Here is a 15,892-nt window from a genome sequence, read left to right as displayed (position 1 = left end):
CAGAGAGAGAGAGACAGAGAGAGAGAGAGAGAGAGAGAGAGACAGAGAGAGAGAGAGAGAGAGAGAGAGAGAGAGAGAGACATGAAACAGCTTTGCGCTCTCTCTGCAGCTCTTTCTCGTTTGCGCTCCCTGACTTTTTGTTTGCAGTTTTGGCACAAACCTCTCGGGGAGTCAGGCCTTTTCAGCAGAGCGTCCCCATAGGCTAATTAAATTTTGACTGACACAGCTCAGTACCTATGTGTAGGTAGCTAGCACGCTAAACGACCCTGGCTTTAAAACAGAGAGAAGAAGAAGACGACGACGACGACGACGACGAAGAACAACAGTAACAACCCACAACAAGAAAAACTAATGAAATGTAAGTAGTTATGACATACATATACTGTTCTTCATTGTCGTTGTCGTTGTCGTCGTCGTCGTCGTCTTCTTCTTCTTCTCTCCGTTTTAAAGCCAGGGTCATTTAAGTTTTGTTTGTTTCTTTTGGCACAAATCTAATTCCATATAAGTGTACCTTCCGAGGCGGCAAATCGGCGGACCAAAACAGACCCTCAATTTGCCGTCCTCTGTCTAAAACCGCGGACCTAGCCGCCAAAAGGACGGGCAGATTGGCGGCTTGCTGCCCCGTCTAAAAACGGCTTCTCACTCACTCCTTCCAAACACTCAACTGAAGGCGGGCTTCCTCCACTGAATCAAGTGCTGTGTTTGGGGGCGCTCCAAAAAATCCGTGAGGAAAATAGGAGCATTTGTTTGTGATCCAGCTCGAGATATAAAATTCTTCAGAATCACTATGTGTGGAAATGAGATCACGTGTATGTGTGAATCGAGATCGCAATTTTTTAACGATTTTTCGTGCAGCCCTACTCTGTAGTTTAGGACTTATCAGAAAAAACAGGGACAGACTCTATTTGCTGAGCTTCAAATGATCAATTTCAATTAACTGCACGTGTGACCTGCAGACCAACATCTTCGAATTCATGTTCCACACACTCACAACTAAGAATCAGAGTTCTTTCAAAGCCATTCAATGAACACAAATTAAGAACAAGAAAAGCATTGTATAAAAAAAACACTTAGCTGTGCATCGGTTTTCATCTGACCGCCAGAGGGAGCCAGACAGTTTCCATTTCATTTTTTACATTTTAGGGCATTTATCAGACGCTTTTGTCCAAAGCTACTTAAGGTAATTCATACGTTCATACACTGATGGTGGTGGCTGCCATGCAAGGGGCCGAGCACCACATCAGGGGCAGTTTGGGGTTCCGTATCTTATCTAAGAACAGTTCGACTTGCAGCTGGGGGGAGCCAGGGTTCGAACCAGCGACCTTCTGATTTCTAGTTGACCCACTCTACCACCTGAGCTACAGCCGCCCAGCCTTTCCCCACTCAAACACTAATTAACATGATTGTGGGAAGAACAGCGGATCATTGAGTGTTTGTGGACAAACTCACGTTGATCATCTGCTCCGTGTTCTTGTAGATGGTGGAGAAGTTCGGCCCCAAGCGGTCGGCCTAAAGAAACACAGTCACACAAGTTCGAGGAGATTGGAAATGTTAAATGTCTTTATTCTCTGCTCAAGGGTCATCTTGTGCTCTACCATCTAAACAGGTTATCTGTGGAAAAGTGAGATAGTGATGTCATCACCTTGCAATACTGCACTTTGAGCAGTTCAGCTCCAGACTCCACTGAAGAGCTGATGAGACACAGCGGCTCACCACTCGAGTCTGAAACCAGAAGAAACCAAAAAAATCATGTCATCGAAACAGCTGCTGCACATGTTTCTGTTTGATCAGCTGCTTCCGGTCTACCAGGAATCAGTTGGGACACAAAGGAAAACACTGCAGGGTGTAGAAGTAAAAGTTGATCATCATCAGCCTTTACACATAGAGGAAGGGTAATTATCGCTCAGGTGTGCTGAGGGGCTCTGACCTTTGAACTCCAGGCACTTCATTGTGATCTTGTTGATGTAAGTTGTGGCACACATGTCATACTTCCTGACTTTGGTGTCGATGCCCAGCTGAGCGACCTGAAAAACCAGGAAGGGTGACTCCTTCTGCTCTCTGGGCTTCTTCAGGGTCAGCAACACCTTACAGAGGAAACAGTGAACAGAACCAGATGAATAAGACACCTGCTGGCTGGCTAGCAGAAAGCTGCTGTGTTGAGGAGAAATCTGAATAAAGTGACTAACTTGGAGTCGATCAGGACGAAGGATTCCTGATCATACTGGCAGCTACAGTAATAAATCACAGACTTCAGGTGGTGGAAGAGTGTTTGGTTTGATTTTTGGGTTGACAGACAGATGAACTGAAAAGAAGTGTGGCTCAAACTTCTCACAGCATTTGCAGATTTCGTACCTCTTTGATTTCAAAGTTGAGGAGAATATTGATCGTGTTTTCCGTCAGACCTCCATTGGTGGTGGCCAACACACCGTCAGATTCCATCTGTAAAGACACCACCTCGGCCTGCTGCTCAGCAAGCTCCGCCTTCTCTGAGGTGGGAAACCAGTCAGTAAAAATCTGATTCTGTTTTTTGTCTGATTGGTGAAATTAACAAAATTCACACCAGAACTCAAAGGTAGTGAGGTTTTATATAACACCAGTGTTGATGCACAGGTAAGACCTCATGAGTTTCTCTGAGATTTCCCATCATGCACCGAGAGTAGGGTTACCTTGAGCCACCTGTCTCCTGACGTCCATGCTGTGTTCTTTACTTCCCTCCCCAACGTTCTCCAGCAGGATCTTCATTAGCACGCTGAGGTCTTCCTCACCCAGACTCATCTGAGGAGCATGACACAGTTTCATGTCTCACTCTGAGGAACGCTAAATCCCATATAACAATACCAAACATGTGAGACCTACAGTGAGGGACCGGAGGACTCCCTGGACCTGGACCCCAGCGATCTCGGTAAACCACAAAGCAGCCAGGTTCCTGATGATGAGCAGCTCCAAGTTGATCGGCTGGAGGATCGAGATGTCGGGCTGAGAGGAGTCTGGCTTCAGTGTGGTTCTAAGAACATGTATTCAATATCTAATCAGCATTATGTTTTTATCCACGTGGTCGTCATCATGTGTGAATGATCAGAGCAGGAATTATTGGTGTGTTCAGGGAAACATGAACAGCAAAACTTTACAGTTTCTACATCTAAATACCTGAGCTGTCTGTTGTCTACAGAGAGAACTAGAGGTCTTTCTACCCTGATGAAGGTGCTGTGATGTCACCATTTTAAACCAATACGACAGCAGCCTGTACAGTCTATTCACAAAATTCTGCCATTTATTTTGTCATCCTCACCCTCAATCAGACAGACTCAGAGTGAAAAGACAGAAACACGCCATGCAACAACAGTCGCTGGCTAGAATCTCTGCATCACAATAAAGTTTGGTTCTGCCACCAAGATGCTCAGATCCTGCCACCTGTCCGGACCTCATCCTCTCTTCTCCCTGTCTGTGTAAATCTTCAAAATCAAGAGAATAATAATAAAGACTAAACACAGAAGAGCGGAGCACTGATGTTCTCCTGTTCTGCTGCATCATAGAGAGTCAGCTTTTATAAATGTCTGCTCGTCTGTTTGTTGTTCTGGTTCGCTCTTCATGATATTTCTTTGGTTTAGTGAATTCACGGCGTTGCTTCTTTGTTCCGTGTGACTCTGAACATCTTTATTTTCTCATTTGTCCAATCAGGCATATTTCTGACTCAACCACAAACAGGTTTCTGAACCTCCAGGCTCACGTCTAACTAAATAATAAAAATGGACCTTTTGTGTATAGACTGTCCAGACCAATGTTGTACTGAGCCTTGTTGTTGTTTTATATGTTAACATGTAAAAAGCTCAATAAACATATTTGAGAAAAAAAATAAAAAATTGACCTTTTTATTTATTCTGAGGTTTTGTGTTGATACCTGGAGAGTTTCAGCTGAGTCAGTTTGACATCCATCTTCTCCACCACTGCCGGCAGAGAGAAACCTTCAACCTGCAGCAGAGAGAAGCTGTTCCCCACCGTGATCAGACCCAGATCCACCACCATGGCATTGTGGGAGGTGGAGGACTGTGGGATGATGATGAGCGGAGCCTTCAGCTTGATGTCCATGGACAAACGGAAACTCTTCTGGGCGAAGCCTCGAACGCTGGATGCTGCCTTCTCCGCCGCCTGAGCCGTCGCAGCGCTCAGAGCTTCTTTAGCCGTCTGGAAGTTATCGATGAACATCTGAAAAACAAAACACATTCACAGTGAGACAACAAGCAACCCAGCGTCACAGGATGAGGACGCCACGAGGGAGCCAACGTTCACGTTCACTGCCTGGACGGAGCTTACGGTCAATTCTGTTTCATAAACCTTCAGATGAATGAAATGAACCTCAGAATGATAATCACACAATTCATTTAACTCATAAAACAACTTGTTCACTAACATGTTTCTGCATGTACAAGTCAGCTGGTTTAATAAAAAACATATGAAGTTTGAAGATGATTGTTGAAAATAAAGGCAAACTTTTCAGTGTGTAAACACAAAAACACATTTATGAATAAATAATTGTGGGAATATTTGGAGGTTAATTTAATACAATCTGAAGTTTTTGAAACAAAGTACAAAACTATTTTCAAGGAGGGAAGTGAGATCACACAGGCAGAGTCATGTGACGGGGGATGAAGGCAGCAGAGTGAGTAGCATAGCACTTATGGAGGAACTGTTATGAAAAGCATGATTTTCTGGGGGTTTTTGCACCACTGTGATGTTTGTTAAGGAGCTACTTTTGAGCTTTTCTCTCCTTCTGAGTTAAACTGGGTTTAAACATCATCAATCAACTGGCTCTGGCTCAGATTAACCCAAATTCACCATTAAAAACCAGTTGTGAAGTCGAGGACGAGGGTTGACCTGATCACAGAGACCACGTCATATTCTGAACCTTAACCCAGATGATATCTAAGGTGGACTGGGGTGCAGTGGAGTCGCTGAGTGAAGCTAAAGCAGAAGGATTGATGCAGTTCAGAGCTGCATGCTGGACGCTGTACCTCATCAGCAGACCAATACTGAAAGCTAAAAGAAGCCTGAAAGAACAAAACACATCAACAAGACCAGAAACATGAGAGACTGTAGAGAGAGACGTGCAACAAGAAGCACAACACACACACAATCATTTCACACTGCCATATTACATAAAAGTCATATATATATATTAAAGCAACAGACACATCAGAGGTTAAAGTTCATTTGAATAACGTGGAAATTCTCTAGATGTTATTTCTTTAAAATTGAGGAGAGAACCTGTCTCACTCATCGGTCTTGTTTGTGTCTGTAGAAGATCACAGTATCATCGGGTTTTATGCTTCATTACTCCAAACAGACAGTGAAAGTTTTAGTCCCACAGACAGTTTGTGTGATATTATCCTGACCTGGAGCTGCACTGACAACAGGGTTAACCTGTGACAAGTCTGTCAGCACCAACTGCTACGGGGCGATTGATTGGCTAGTCAGGTGGTGTGTTCGTTAGTCGGCTTGCTGGTTGGTCGGTTAGACACTCAACATTTTGTCCAGATCCGTCTGTACTGACACCAATTCAGGACACTGTAGAATATATCTATCAAATATGAAGCACGGCATTGTGGGAATTCTTGTGAAGAAATAAGGATAATACAATCTGCTGTGTTTGCATTTGGTGACTTACTGCTTAAATGGTCAGACAGAGACTAACACACAACACAATACACTCAAATAAATATAAAAACACACAGAAAACTCTTTAGATTCTAAAGAAAAAACTGAAAGAAACATCAATTACACAAAGCATGTGTAAAAATATCTGCGTTTAAGTATTCATGTACAAGTGAACTTGTGTGTGTGTAGATTTGCTTTTGTGTGTATCTATTTGCACATGTATAAATGTGTAATATCTGACCAGCAGGGACATCAGGAACTTGTGCAGGTAGATGATCTGGATGCAGCCCAGACGCAGTGTGACCTTCCCGTCCACCTTTGACATGTCGCTGTAACCCTCCCCCTCCGTCGCCCCCGGAAACAAGCACAGTTTGAAGCTGAACACCTCCTCCCCCATGATGGACACTGCCTGTAGGGGGGAGGAAGAGGAGGGAGGACTGCATCATCTCATAAAGCTCATGAAGCTGCTACTACCATCACTCTACTGTTCAACCTGGTTCAGCTGAAGATTTAATCCGATTAAAACAACAAGACACAACTGGAGCACGTCGTTCATCCGTGTATGGAATCATAAAACTAAATCTAACAAAGTGCCTGTATGAGAACTAAACAGTGAAGAAGTGTTTGGGACCTTTCTGTGGATGGTTTTGGGGTTGACGTCTGTGACAACGATTTCACGGAGTCGAGCGAACACCTCCGTCTCCTTCGCCTGCACCAACACTGATGCATCGATTCCTGCAGGGCAGCGACAGTCAGGTGACACATTAATGAGTAAAACGTGTCGGCGTCTCTGTCAGCTCACTTCACTTCTTCAGTCTGTGTTAAACATGTTTCGGTACCTTGGACTCTGATGTCAGCGATGCTATGGCGATCGTCACAAACCTCCACGTGGAAACAACCCAACATAGCGAACAGCTTAAAGCTGAACACACTGCTATCTTTGGCTAATTTAGACACTGGAGAGAGATCAGAAACATTAGTCAAAGACACTTTAGACAATCATTCTGACACACCTGTGAGCAGACACTCACCTGTACGGCCCTTTCCACTCTTCTCCACCTGTTGTTTGGTATTACGGTCACGTGCGGCAGAGAGTTTTGGTGGCACAACACCGGTCAGGTAGGTGATGGTTGAAAGCAGAGCTTTAGTGTGAAGGAGGAAGTCCAGAGAGGAAAACTCCACCTGAAACACCAGCAGGTGAATAGCTATGAGACACCTGTGAACACCTAACACCTGATCAGCTGAGAGGAAGAACAAGACACTAAGAGTCAGAAACACAAATATAATAAAATTCTAATTTTAGGAGCCTCTTTGACTTCCCACCCTCCACCCTCCACCCCTGGATCCATGGACCCATGGACCCCTCCACCCCCCGTTGCAAAGGAAACCTCATCCACCCACCTTCAGGGTTTGTTCAGTGTTGTTGAACAAAGTCTGGAAGCTAGGACCGCTGGGGTCGGCCTGCAGGACGACACACACACACAAACATGTTCAGATTTGCAGTCAGTATATATGTTCATGTGTCTGAAGGACACACACACACACACACACACACACACACACACACACACACACACACACACACACTGCATTGGGTTATAAAAAATGGTTGATGTTTCAGTCACAAAGATCTTTCTCGAGACACAACAACAATCACACAGCAGCACTTTGTTTAAATACAGCTAACAGTATGTGTCCAAACTACCAACCTTCATAAAAGACAGTTATGACATCATACAATCATGAAAGACACAATGATTCAACCAACCCTGTGTACCGTAGACTGGACGGCCTTCAAGCTTTGAACTGTGCTCACCTTGATGAACTCCACCTTTAGCAAGTTGGAGCCCTGCTGCTCGGAGGAGCTGATCAGGTGGAGAGGACGATTCATGCCGTCTGAAGACAAACAAATTGAACGACACCACTTCACATTACTTTCCTCAGGACACATACCAAAACTAGTTTTAGTAATCAAGGAGACTGGTTAGTGTTACTAATTACATTCACTCAGGTTCTGTACTCAAGTACAATTGTGACACACTTGTACTTTTTCATTCTCTGCTACTCTGTACTTTATACTCCACTATATTTGTTTGTTCGAGTTCATTTGAGGAATCAAATTTTCAAAACAAAATACAAATCAACTAATAAATTACAACAATTACAATTTAACTGCCCAGCAGTGAATTAAGTCATTGACATGAGCTCCATCTTTACCAGCTGCAAGTGCAGGTGGATTTCTAAAGGCTGATATCACAACAAGAGTCTGGAGAAGAAAAGCTGATTATCAGGCAGCTGTGGATCAGGAGAGCCGGATGTCCACCAATTAGAAGGCTGGTGGTTCCATTTACATTCATTAAGTGGTTTGTTTTTGGGTGATTACATGATTCATTAAGGTAGAAATCATGATCAAATTATTCTTTTTATTATTGTTATGTTACCTGGTATGTCGCAGTAGCTGAGTGTGACTCTGCGCAGGTATGAGGTGACGCTCATGTCGAAGCTCCGCCTCTTCCCTTCAGCTCCCAGCTGACGGACGCTGAAGGACAGGATGGTTTTCTCCTGGTCCACCTGTCGGGTCAGCTCCAACAGCACCTGAACACACCACACGCTACTGTCTCACACTGACTTGATATAAATAAAACTTTGTTAAAAAGTCTGATGTAAGCCCCGCCCTCACATGATGTCACATGATAACCTGACCTGAGACAAGAGGAACAAACCTCTTTGACTTCAAACTTGAAGTGAAGGTCGGTGAGTTCCTCCAGAGCTGAGAGCTGGTGATCCTCATCTATCGACTTCTCGCTGGTGTCTTCATCTGAATCTGAACACAGCAGCACAAACACTAATTACAACATGATCATCAACATTCAATCTAAACCTTCAATGAACAGGCGGCTGGCTTCACTCCCTCAGTTAAATTAATTAATTACTAAAATTAAGAAACACATCTGTAACTACAAAAGACATCCTTTGTCTAGGAATATCTCTCCATTTTGTAATTCTTTTGTTTCGCATCGGTTAGGTAACACTATCAGTTTTTGTGATTCAACAATGTTTAACAACCAATCTGAGGGCAGCAGCACCGACCTGTTTCCAAGGTGTCGAGGAGTGCGGGGTGAAGGCTGAGTGCTCGTGGTCTGACCGCCGCCATTGACAACACCTGCAGCAAGAAACACACCCAAATATGGTGATATCAGTTCATGGCATCAGTCCTGAGCTTCAAACGAACCGTCACTCCCCAGACTTCAGCTGTCACTCCCCAAACTTGACCCTATCACATCACCAAACATACCTAAAAACTTGGCTCTAGGACTCTTCTAAACTTTTTTCTGTCACACCTACAGACTTCACCCTTCACTCCCTAAACTCTCCAGAGACTCACTGACCAACTGCACTTTGATTTGTTACAAAAAGCTCAGTGGCAGTTTCACCTCCTGAATGGTGTGTTTATTTCAGTCGGTGTGGCTACAGTGGTATCGGGCTGTACCAAGTCTACCTTCTTTGTGGGGGTGGAGGGGGAGGAGCCCATGTTGGGCAGTGGAATGCTGTCAACCAGGTCCAGAATGTTTTGGATCTTCTGGTCCGAGATCTTAATGTGCAGCAGTGGCAGCTCCCCTGACACTTTGAACCTGAAGACACCCAAAATTAGTCACACAACATGTATGGGGGGGGGAAGAGACAGATTAGTCAGCAGACTGGACACCTGGAGTCATACCTGGGCATCCTGGCATCTTTCTCCACCATACACTTGGCTAGCTGGACAGTGAAGTCCATCGGCTGGAGGATATGTTGAACTGATGAACCCTGCAGCCGTGCCGACTTCCAGGCCTCACCTGGAGTTCATTTGCAATTTAATCAATGAAGTATGGACTTCCAGGAGGTGTGACCTTGTTGTGTAGATTTTGAGCAGTTATCGTGTACCTGACTTGCTGTATAGCACCTGGACTCTTCGTAGCTCCACGTTGTATCTCTCATAGGCTCTATCCATGATTTCCTCCAGAGAGGAGAAGGAAGACGAAGACGAACTGAGACTGCTCTGCTCAACACTGTTCAACTACACACACACACACGTTACATTCAATAATGTTTAACTACACGCTCACAGCTGCCACTACTGAATTTTGTGGTCTCTTTTCATTCAGTCTGAATGGATGAAAAACTATTAAAACAAGTTCATGAACCCCAAAAAAGTTTAAAACAATTCAAATGGAAAACATTATTTAAAATTCTAAACAAAAAACCTATAAAATAACCTGTCTGACAGCAGTTAAAAATAAAAATGAATACTCACCTGCAGGCTGCCAAAATCCACAATGATCAGGTCCGATGTGTTGCTATAGAAACCACACTTTGGTACTAGCAGGTAGGACGGCTTCAGGTCGATCCTCAGGTCCAGGACCTTCCTGGTCTCAATGATGTGAGACAAGCCTGCAGAAACCCGAATGCATCAAAATCGTGATGAGACCAGACTGTCCTCTACTGGATCAACTGAACTGAGGAGTCTCACAGCCTGAGGACAGAAGCTGCTCTGTAGTCTGGTGGTACGGGACGAAGCATCATCTTTTGTCCACAGGAGGCGTCACAATCAACAAAACATTTATGTTCCTTGAATTAGCTGGATGCTAACTTTGCTATGAAGCATGAAATTGCTTGCATTTATGTTTCATATTGTACAAATTCTCTTAGAAATACAATCAATCAATCAATACATACAGAGAGACAAACTGTTTCTGACACAACTCATTTCCACACCAGACTCAGACTTGGTGAAAAGTTGAGCTTGAGCAGCTGTTCTCAGACTCCAGGTGATTCATCCAATAAAATCCAGCTACATCTGATCAAACTGACCTGTGGCAGTTTTCTCTTTGATCTCCTCCAGTTTGGAGAGTGTGGCTGAGGTCAGCACCTCCAGATCCACACCTTTCCCTGTCTTAAAGAACTCGGCCAGACTGTTGACGGTCAACTGGAGGACAAACAGCAGGAAACACAAGTGTCACTCTGGTGGTTCATTACTTGTTCTTACAAGTGAGTCATCAAGCGAGTGATCTGATGTCACATCCTGCTTCCTGTTTACCGCATCGTAGATAATCTCCACAGGCTGAGAGTGAACTCTGAGCAGCTGGTCGGCCGCAGTCTCCTCAGGATTTAACTCGAACAGGACGCTGAGCAGAGAGGAAGAGGCGTCTCCCACTGAGGCTATGAGTGAAGGTACCGCCCCCTGCTGGAGTAGACCTGTAACGTACCAGTGCTGCAGCGCTGCCTCCACCCTGCAGGACCACAGACGCTTCATTCATTAACACACGATGAATCGTTTAGTCATGTCCACCACACAACACAGAAACCACACAGGGATCAAACCTGTGACAAGTGGTCACAGGATGAAGAGGCTCACCTAAAGGCCTGGGCTCCAGGTCTCTGAGAGATTCTTGTGCTGAGGTCGATCATCTGCACTTTGAGGATCTCTGGGACGTCTGGCTGCTCTCTGATCGTCACTGAGGTCCTGAAGAGCTGGAAGGTGACAACCACGGCCACGTACTGGACACACACACACAAACACACACACACACACACACACACACACACACACACACACACACAGACAGACATACAGTTACAGTCTCAGCCAGCAGGAGATTTATGATTTAAATAAATTATGATTTATTTATGTTAGATTTTTTGTCCCGACGGTGGACATGAAAGGAAAGTTAATAAATCCGCAGGTGTGTTTACCTGTTTGGGTAAAGCGAGATTGTGGGAGCTGCCACTGTAGCCGATGGCAGTGTACAGTTTTTCTTTTTCCTCAGCCGTCATGAGGTCCTCCAAACCTGAACCTGAACACAAGAGGCAGAAATGTGTTCAGTTCACTGAAACATAAAACCAATAAAACATCGCCTGAACATCTCTGACAGACCATCATCCCGAATCCCTTCATGTTGGCAAAAACACAAATGCATCTGAACAGGAAGTCAAGTCAAACACATCAATCGTCACAAATCTTCCCAACATTAACCGTCAATAATCATCCAAACATCTTAATCAAGCATTTGTAAAGTTTGAAAAGAAACAAATAACAAAATTCACAAGCAGTATGTTAACACTGCTGAACTGGTTCATGTTGTTTCCTCCAGAATGATTTCTGTGTAAAGTGAAAACAAACAGTAGTCGAGGGTCGACTTCGTTCTTTTCTGGTTTTCTAGATGCAGATCCAGCTCAGATTTACTAAACACACAATCAGGACACATTTATTTCTTTGACTATAAAAATGTTTTAGGAAGCTTTTCATAATTTAAACTTTTTTTCCAAGCATTTGAATAGTTTTCATCAATTAAAAATCTTCTGTGTATCAATCTCCCACAATCAGATCGAGATTGACAGACATCTCAGTTCAATTGACTGAAAAAACTAAATTACTTTTCAGTTGATTTTACTGAGGCTGATTCTGTTCCTGTTCAGATTATTAAGATCTTAAATTGGTACATCAGTTAGTTGAAGTCTAGACTTTGTACAGTTGATTTGTCATGAAGATCTGGTGGATTTCATTTTTGTGATCATGTTGATGATCATGATTATCTCATTGGTTGATTTCAGATGAGTCACTTAAGGCAGGAACACACTGGCCCAACCATTGGCATCTGAAGCGTTTGGAGAGACTCGGATGAGGTCGGGAACAAATCTGTTCGGTGCGTTCAGCTGCGTTAGAAGCTTTCTGAGCCGCATGGACGTTGTCTGCTCCGATTCAACATGCGAAGTCTGAGGAGGTGGGCTGTTGGCCATCTGAGCCATTGGATTCTCTGATTGGCGGTGTGCTAGCGAATCAGCACGTTGTGTGGGAGGGGCGGAATACTGTGATGCGCTTTGTTTTTCTATGCACTCTGTTCCGTCATTTCTTGTTTCCATGTTTTGGAGTACTGGCATGAGACTAGCTGTTATTATGTCCGTTCAGGACAAATTCATCTGTGTTCGTTTGGTAATGCCTCGCTGCATGTTTAGTATGCAGCTATTTTTGTCTGAAATAGTTAAGTTTTGTTTTGATCGAAAGTAAAGAGAGTTGCGTGCATAAACCTCTAGTCCAGCGTCTTTAACACTAGAGCCAGCTGCTTATTGCATCTCGCGCAAGCGCAGAATGTACACGCTACTGTGGAGCTGGCAGCACGTCAAAGCGGTGTGTTCAATGCAACTTTTCTGCTGAACGGGTCAGACGAGAAGCAACAGAGTGGTCGGATAAAGGCAGTTGGCTGTTGGTTTGAGTCTGGGCGGTGTGTGGGGGCCTTTACTTTCTGTCTCCTTGCTCTCCTCAGGCTCCTGCTCCTCCTTCTTGGCCTTTCTACCAAAGAAGCTGCTGAAGAAACCTCCTCCTCCTGCCTGCTTCTGTCCCCCCGCCGCCTTCTTCCCCACCACCTTCTGTCCAGACCGGTACACCTAGAGGAGGAAGACGATCTGTAATTAAACTGGACTCAGGTCTGAGTGTGTTCCTCAGTCTTCATCATGTTTACCTCCATCTGGGCCTGCTGCCGGGCCAACGTGATATTGAAGACGTCCAGAACTTTCTCCAGCTCCTGCAGGAACCAAACAGACTCCATCAGCAGGTCAGTGAATGCAACACAGATTATCTCTAACAGACTGAGGTTAGTGTATTTAACACACATTCCAGCCTACAGGAAAGATCTGAAACTCCTCCATTTTACTTCCTGACACAAAAAGTGTAAAACATTGCAGGCTTTTAAAACTCTGTGTGTGAGTGTCCTTAAATAGTTGTTAAGGACATGAGAGCTCAGAGTTTCAGAGTCATAAAGGCCGCTTGTGGGTCTTTGACCCAACCGGCCTTCATGTGGGTTGCTAGGGCTAGGTGATCCCTAACCCTGCCCTAACCCATTTGGGGAGGGAATTCAGTACTGCATTGTATGTGGGTCATAAGTAATATTGTAGGCCACCTCCTCTGATCAAAGATGGCTGTTCCAGTTTGACATAGATGGATCATTTTACCCCTCTTTCAAACCATGTGTCTTCTCTGGACAAGATGTTTACATTGTTGTCCTCACAGGAATGATTCGTCTTCCTCAGATGTCAGTGGACAGCAGAGTCCTGAGGAGTCTGGACCTGAGGAGTCTGGACCTGAGGAGTCTGGACCTGAGGAGTCTGGACCCGAGGAGTCTGGACCCGAGGAGTCTGGACCCGAGGAGTCTGGACCTGAGGAGTCTGGACCCGAGGAGTCTGGACCCGAGGAGTCTGGACCCGAGGTTGTTTTGTCTCTCCAATGTACAAATCTGTGCAGTCCTGCTGCATTAAACCACATAAACTACATCGCTCTGTATATTCCTGGGTGTTCTGTTCTCAGGATGGACAAGTTTCCGCCTCAGTGTGTTGGCAGGTTTAAAGTGAACCGGGATCTGATGTTTATTTGATATCATTTGACTTTCTCAGACTGCACAGATGTGTACATTGGAGAGACAAAACAACCTCAGGTCCAGACTCCTCAGGTCCAGACTCCTCAGGTCCAGACTCCTCAGGTCCAGACTCCTCAGGTCCAGACTCCTCAGGTCCAGACTCTGCTGTCTGTGTGTTTAAACCAGGTGTTTCTATAAGTTCAGTAGCACCTGGACATGTCGCTCTGTGTCTTGGTTTGGTTTGTTCTGACTCAGCAGTTTGGTCTTGTAGGCTGTCCTGTAGGCCTTCAGGTTCTCTCGGTGCTGTCTGATGTTGGACCAGGACCACATGTGACTGAAGCGTCTGATGTGGACCTCCATGATGCTGTTGAAGGCGTACTTCCACCTGGAAAAGACAAACAAAACAAACACACCAAAAGCTTAGATTAATATTAATAATAATAATAATAATAATAATAATAATACATTTTATTTGATAGCGCTTTTCAAGTCACCCAAGGTCACCTTACATAGAATGAAATGATAAAAGAACAACATCAAACATTTTTAAAACCAAACATTGACCTAAAAAAAAAAGTGTAGTGCACAGTGACCAGTCAGAGTGAGTATGCTAGTTTGAACAGGTGGGGTTTGATTTTGGATTTAAATGTTGCGATGGAGTCTGACTGTCTTATGTGTGAGGTTGAGCGGAGGGTGCGAGACGGGCTGTATTCGTGCCAGTCAAGTTGGATGAGAATAGGGGTGATGTGGTCAGATTTGGTACGGGTGATGATCTGGGCGGCCGAGTTCTGGATGATTTGCAGTCTGCTGATGAGTTTGGTGGGGAGTCCTGTGAGGAGGGCATTGCAGTAGTCGATGCGGGAAGTGACAAATGAGTGAACCAGGATTTCGGTGCTGGATTGGGAAGGTGATGGGCGGAGTCTGAAGATGTTTCGGAGGTGGAAGAAGGCAGCCCGGGTGATGTTTTTAATATAAAGTGCAAATGAGAGGGTGCTGTCCAGAGTGACGCCGAGGCTCTTGACTTGGGGGGAGAAGGGTACCGGGAATCCGTCGATGATGATTGTTGGGGCTGGGGTGTGTTGTGATTTGGTGAGGGTGGATTTGGAGCTGATGAGCAGGGCCTCGGTTTTATTGCCGTTAAGCTTCAGGAAGTTCCTGCTCATCCAGCTCCGGATGTCTTCTAGGCAGGTGATGAGGGAGGCGGGAGGGATTGCAGCGGTGGGTTTGGAGGAGATGTAGACCTGTGTGTCATTAGCGTAGCAGTGAAAGTGGATCCCATGATGATGGAGGATTGTGCCCAGGAGGAGGAGGTAGATGATGAAGAGGAGTGGACCCAAGACTGACCCCTGGGGGACACCCAGTGAGATACCCGAACACCCAGACTTGTGGTCCCTTAATTGCACGAATTGTTGGCAGGCAGTGAGCTACGTTCTAAACCAGCGAAGTACAGCACCAGTGATCCTAATGCCAGCCAGGCGGTCCAGAAGTTGTGTGGGAGATAGTGTAAAATGCTGTACCTAGGTCGAGTAGGATGAGAATGGTAAGAAGTCCGGAGTCTGCTGCACAGAGGAGGTCATTAGTGATTTTGACCAGGGCTGTTACAGCGCTGTGTTTTGGATGGAAACCAGATTGGAAAGGTTCATAGAGGTTGTTTGTTGTCAAGGTGGGACTGTAGATGTGCAGCAACCACCCTTTCAAGTGTTTTGGAGATGAATGGGAGGTTGGAGATGGGCCGGTAAAGGTTAAGGTCAGTTATATAGTGAGTCACCAGGTCAGCAGGGGAAGATGTTGGGGGAGGGCTGGGGTGGGAGCTGATCAAGGTGGAAAGATCTGTGGTGTTGATACGATTGATG

General features: G+C 45.1%; 1 protein-coding gene across 1 annotated transcript in view; it reads right to left on the bottom strand.

The window, feature by feature from the left end:
* The window catches only part of vps13c (vacuolar protein sorting 13 homolog C), an 88,749-nt gene that overhangs the window by 58,185 nt on the left and 14,672 nt on the right, over positions 1 to 15,892 (bottom strand). The window contains exons 16-43 of the mRNA XM_030413265.1: positions 14,250 to 14,424; positions 13,149 to 13,211; positions 12,930 to 13,074; positions 11,386 to 11,486; positions 11,048 to 11,190; positions 10,730 to 10,922; positions 10,504 to 10,618; positions 9,947 to 10,083; positions 9,577 to 9,709; positions 9,371 to 9,488; positions 9,152 to 9,284; positions 8,743 to 8,815; positions 8,376 to 8,476; positions 8,094 to 8,247; positions 7,469 to 7,548; positions 7,054 to 7,113; positions 6,684 to 6,834; positions 6,492 to 6,608; positions 6,284 to 6,387; positions 5,894 to 6,061; positions 5,010 to 5,045; positions 3,899 to 4,203; positions 2,857 to 3,004; positions 2,667 to 2,775; positions 2,353 to 2,486; positions 1,928 to 2,084; positions 1,643 to 1,722; positions 1,441 to 1,509 (exon numbers count right to left, since the gene is read on the bottom strand). Coding sequence (XP_030269125.1) covers positions 1,441 to 1,509; positions 1,643 to 1,722; positions 1,928 to 2,084; positions 2,353 to 2,486; positions 2,667 to 2,775; positions 2,857 to 3,004; positions 3,899 to 4,203; positions 5,010 to 5,045; positions 5,894 to 6,061; positions 6,284 to 6,387; positions 6,492 to 6,608; positions 6,684 to 6,834; positions 7,054 to 7,113; positions 7,469 to 7,548; positions 8,094 to 8,247; positions 8,376 to 8,476; positions 8,743 to 8,815; positions 9,152 to 9,284; positions 9,371 to 9,488; positions 9,577 to 9,709; positions 9,947 to 10,083; positions 10,504 to 10,618; positions 10,730 to 10,922; positions 11,048 to 11,190; positions 11,386 to 11,486; positions 12,930 to 13,074; positions 13,149 to 13,211; positions 14,250 to 14,424 — 3,502 coding nt within the window. The remainder of the gene's footprint in view (positions 1 to 1,440; positions 1,510 to 1,642; positions 1,723 to 1,927; positions 2,085 to 2,352; positions 2,487 to 2,666; positions 2,776 to 2,856; positions 3,005 to 3,898; positions 4,204 to 5,009; positions 5,046 to 5,893; positions 6,062 to 6,283; positions 6,388 to 6,491; positions 6,609 to 6,683; positions 6,835 to 7,053; positions 7,114 to 7,468; positions 7,549 to 8,093; positions 8,248 to 8,375; positions 8,477 to 8,742; positions 8,816 to 9,151; positions 9,285 to 9,370; positions 9,489 to 9,576; positions 9,710 to 9,946; positions 10,084 to 10,503; positions 10,619 to 10,729; positions 10,923 to 11,047; positions 11,191 to 11,385; positions 11,487 to 12,929; positions 13,075 to 13,148; positions 13,212 to 14,249; positions 14,425 to 15,892) is intronic.

The sequence above is a fragment of the Sparus aurata genome, chromosome 4, assembly GCF_900880675.1.
Source record: "Sparus aurata chromosome 4, fSpaAur1.1, whole genome shotgun sequence".
In the NCBI taxonomy this organism is placed as follows: Eukaryota; Metazoa; Chordata; class Actinopteri; order Spariformes; family Sparidae; genus Sparus; species Sparus aurata.
Note: the sequence above shows the minus strand (reverse complement) of the source record. Positions and strands in the feature narration are given on the sequence as shown.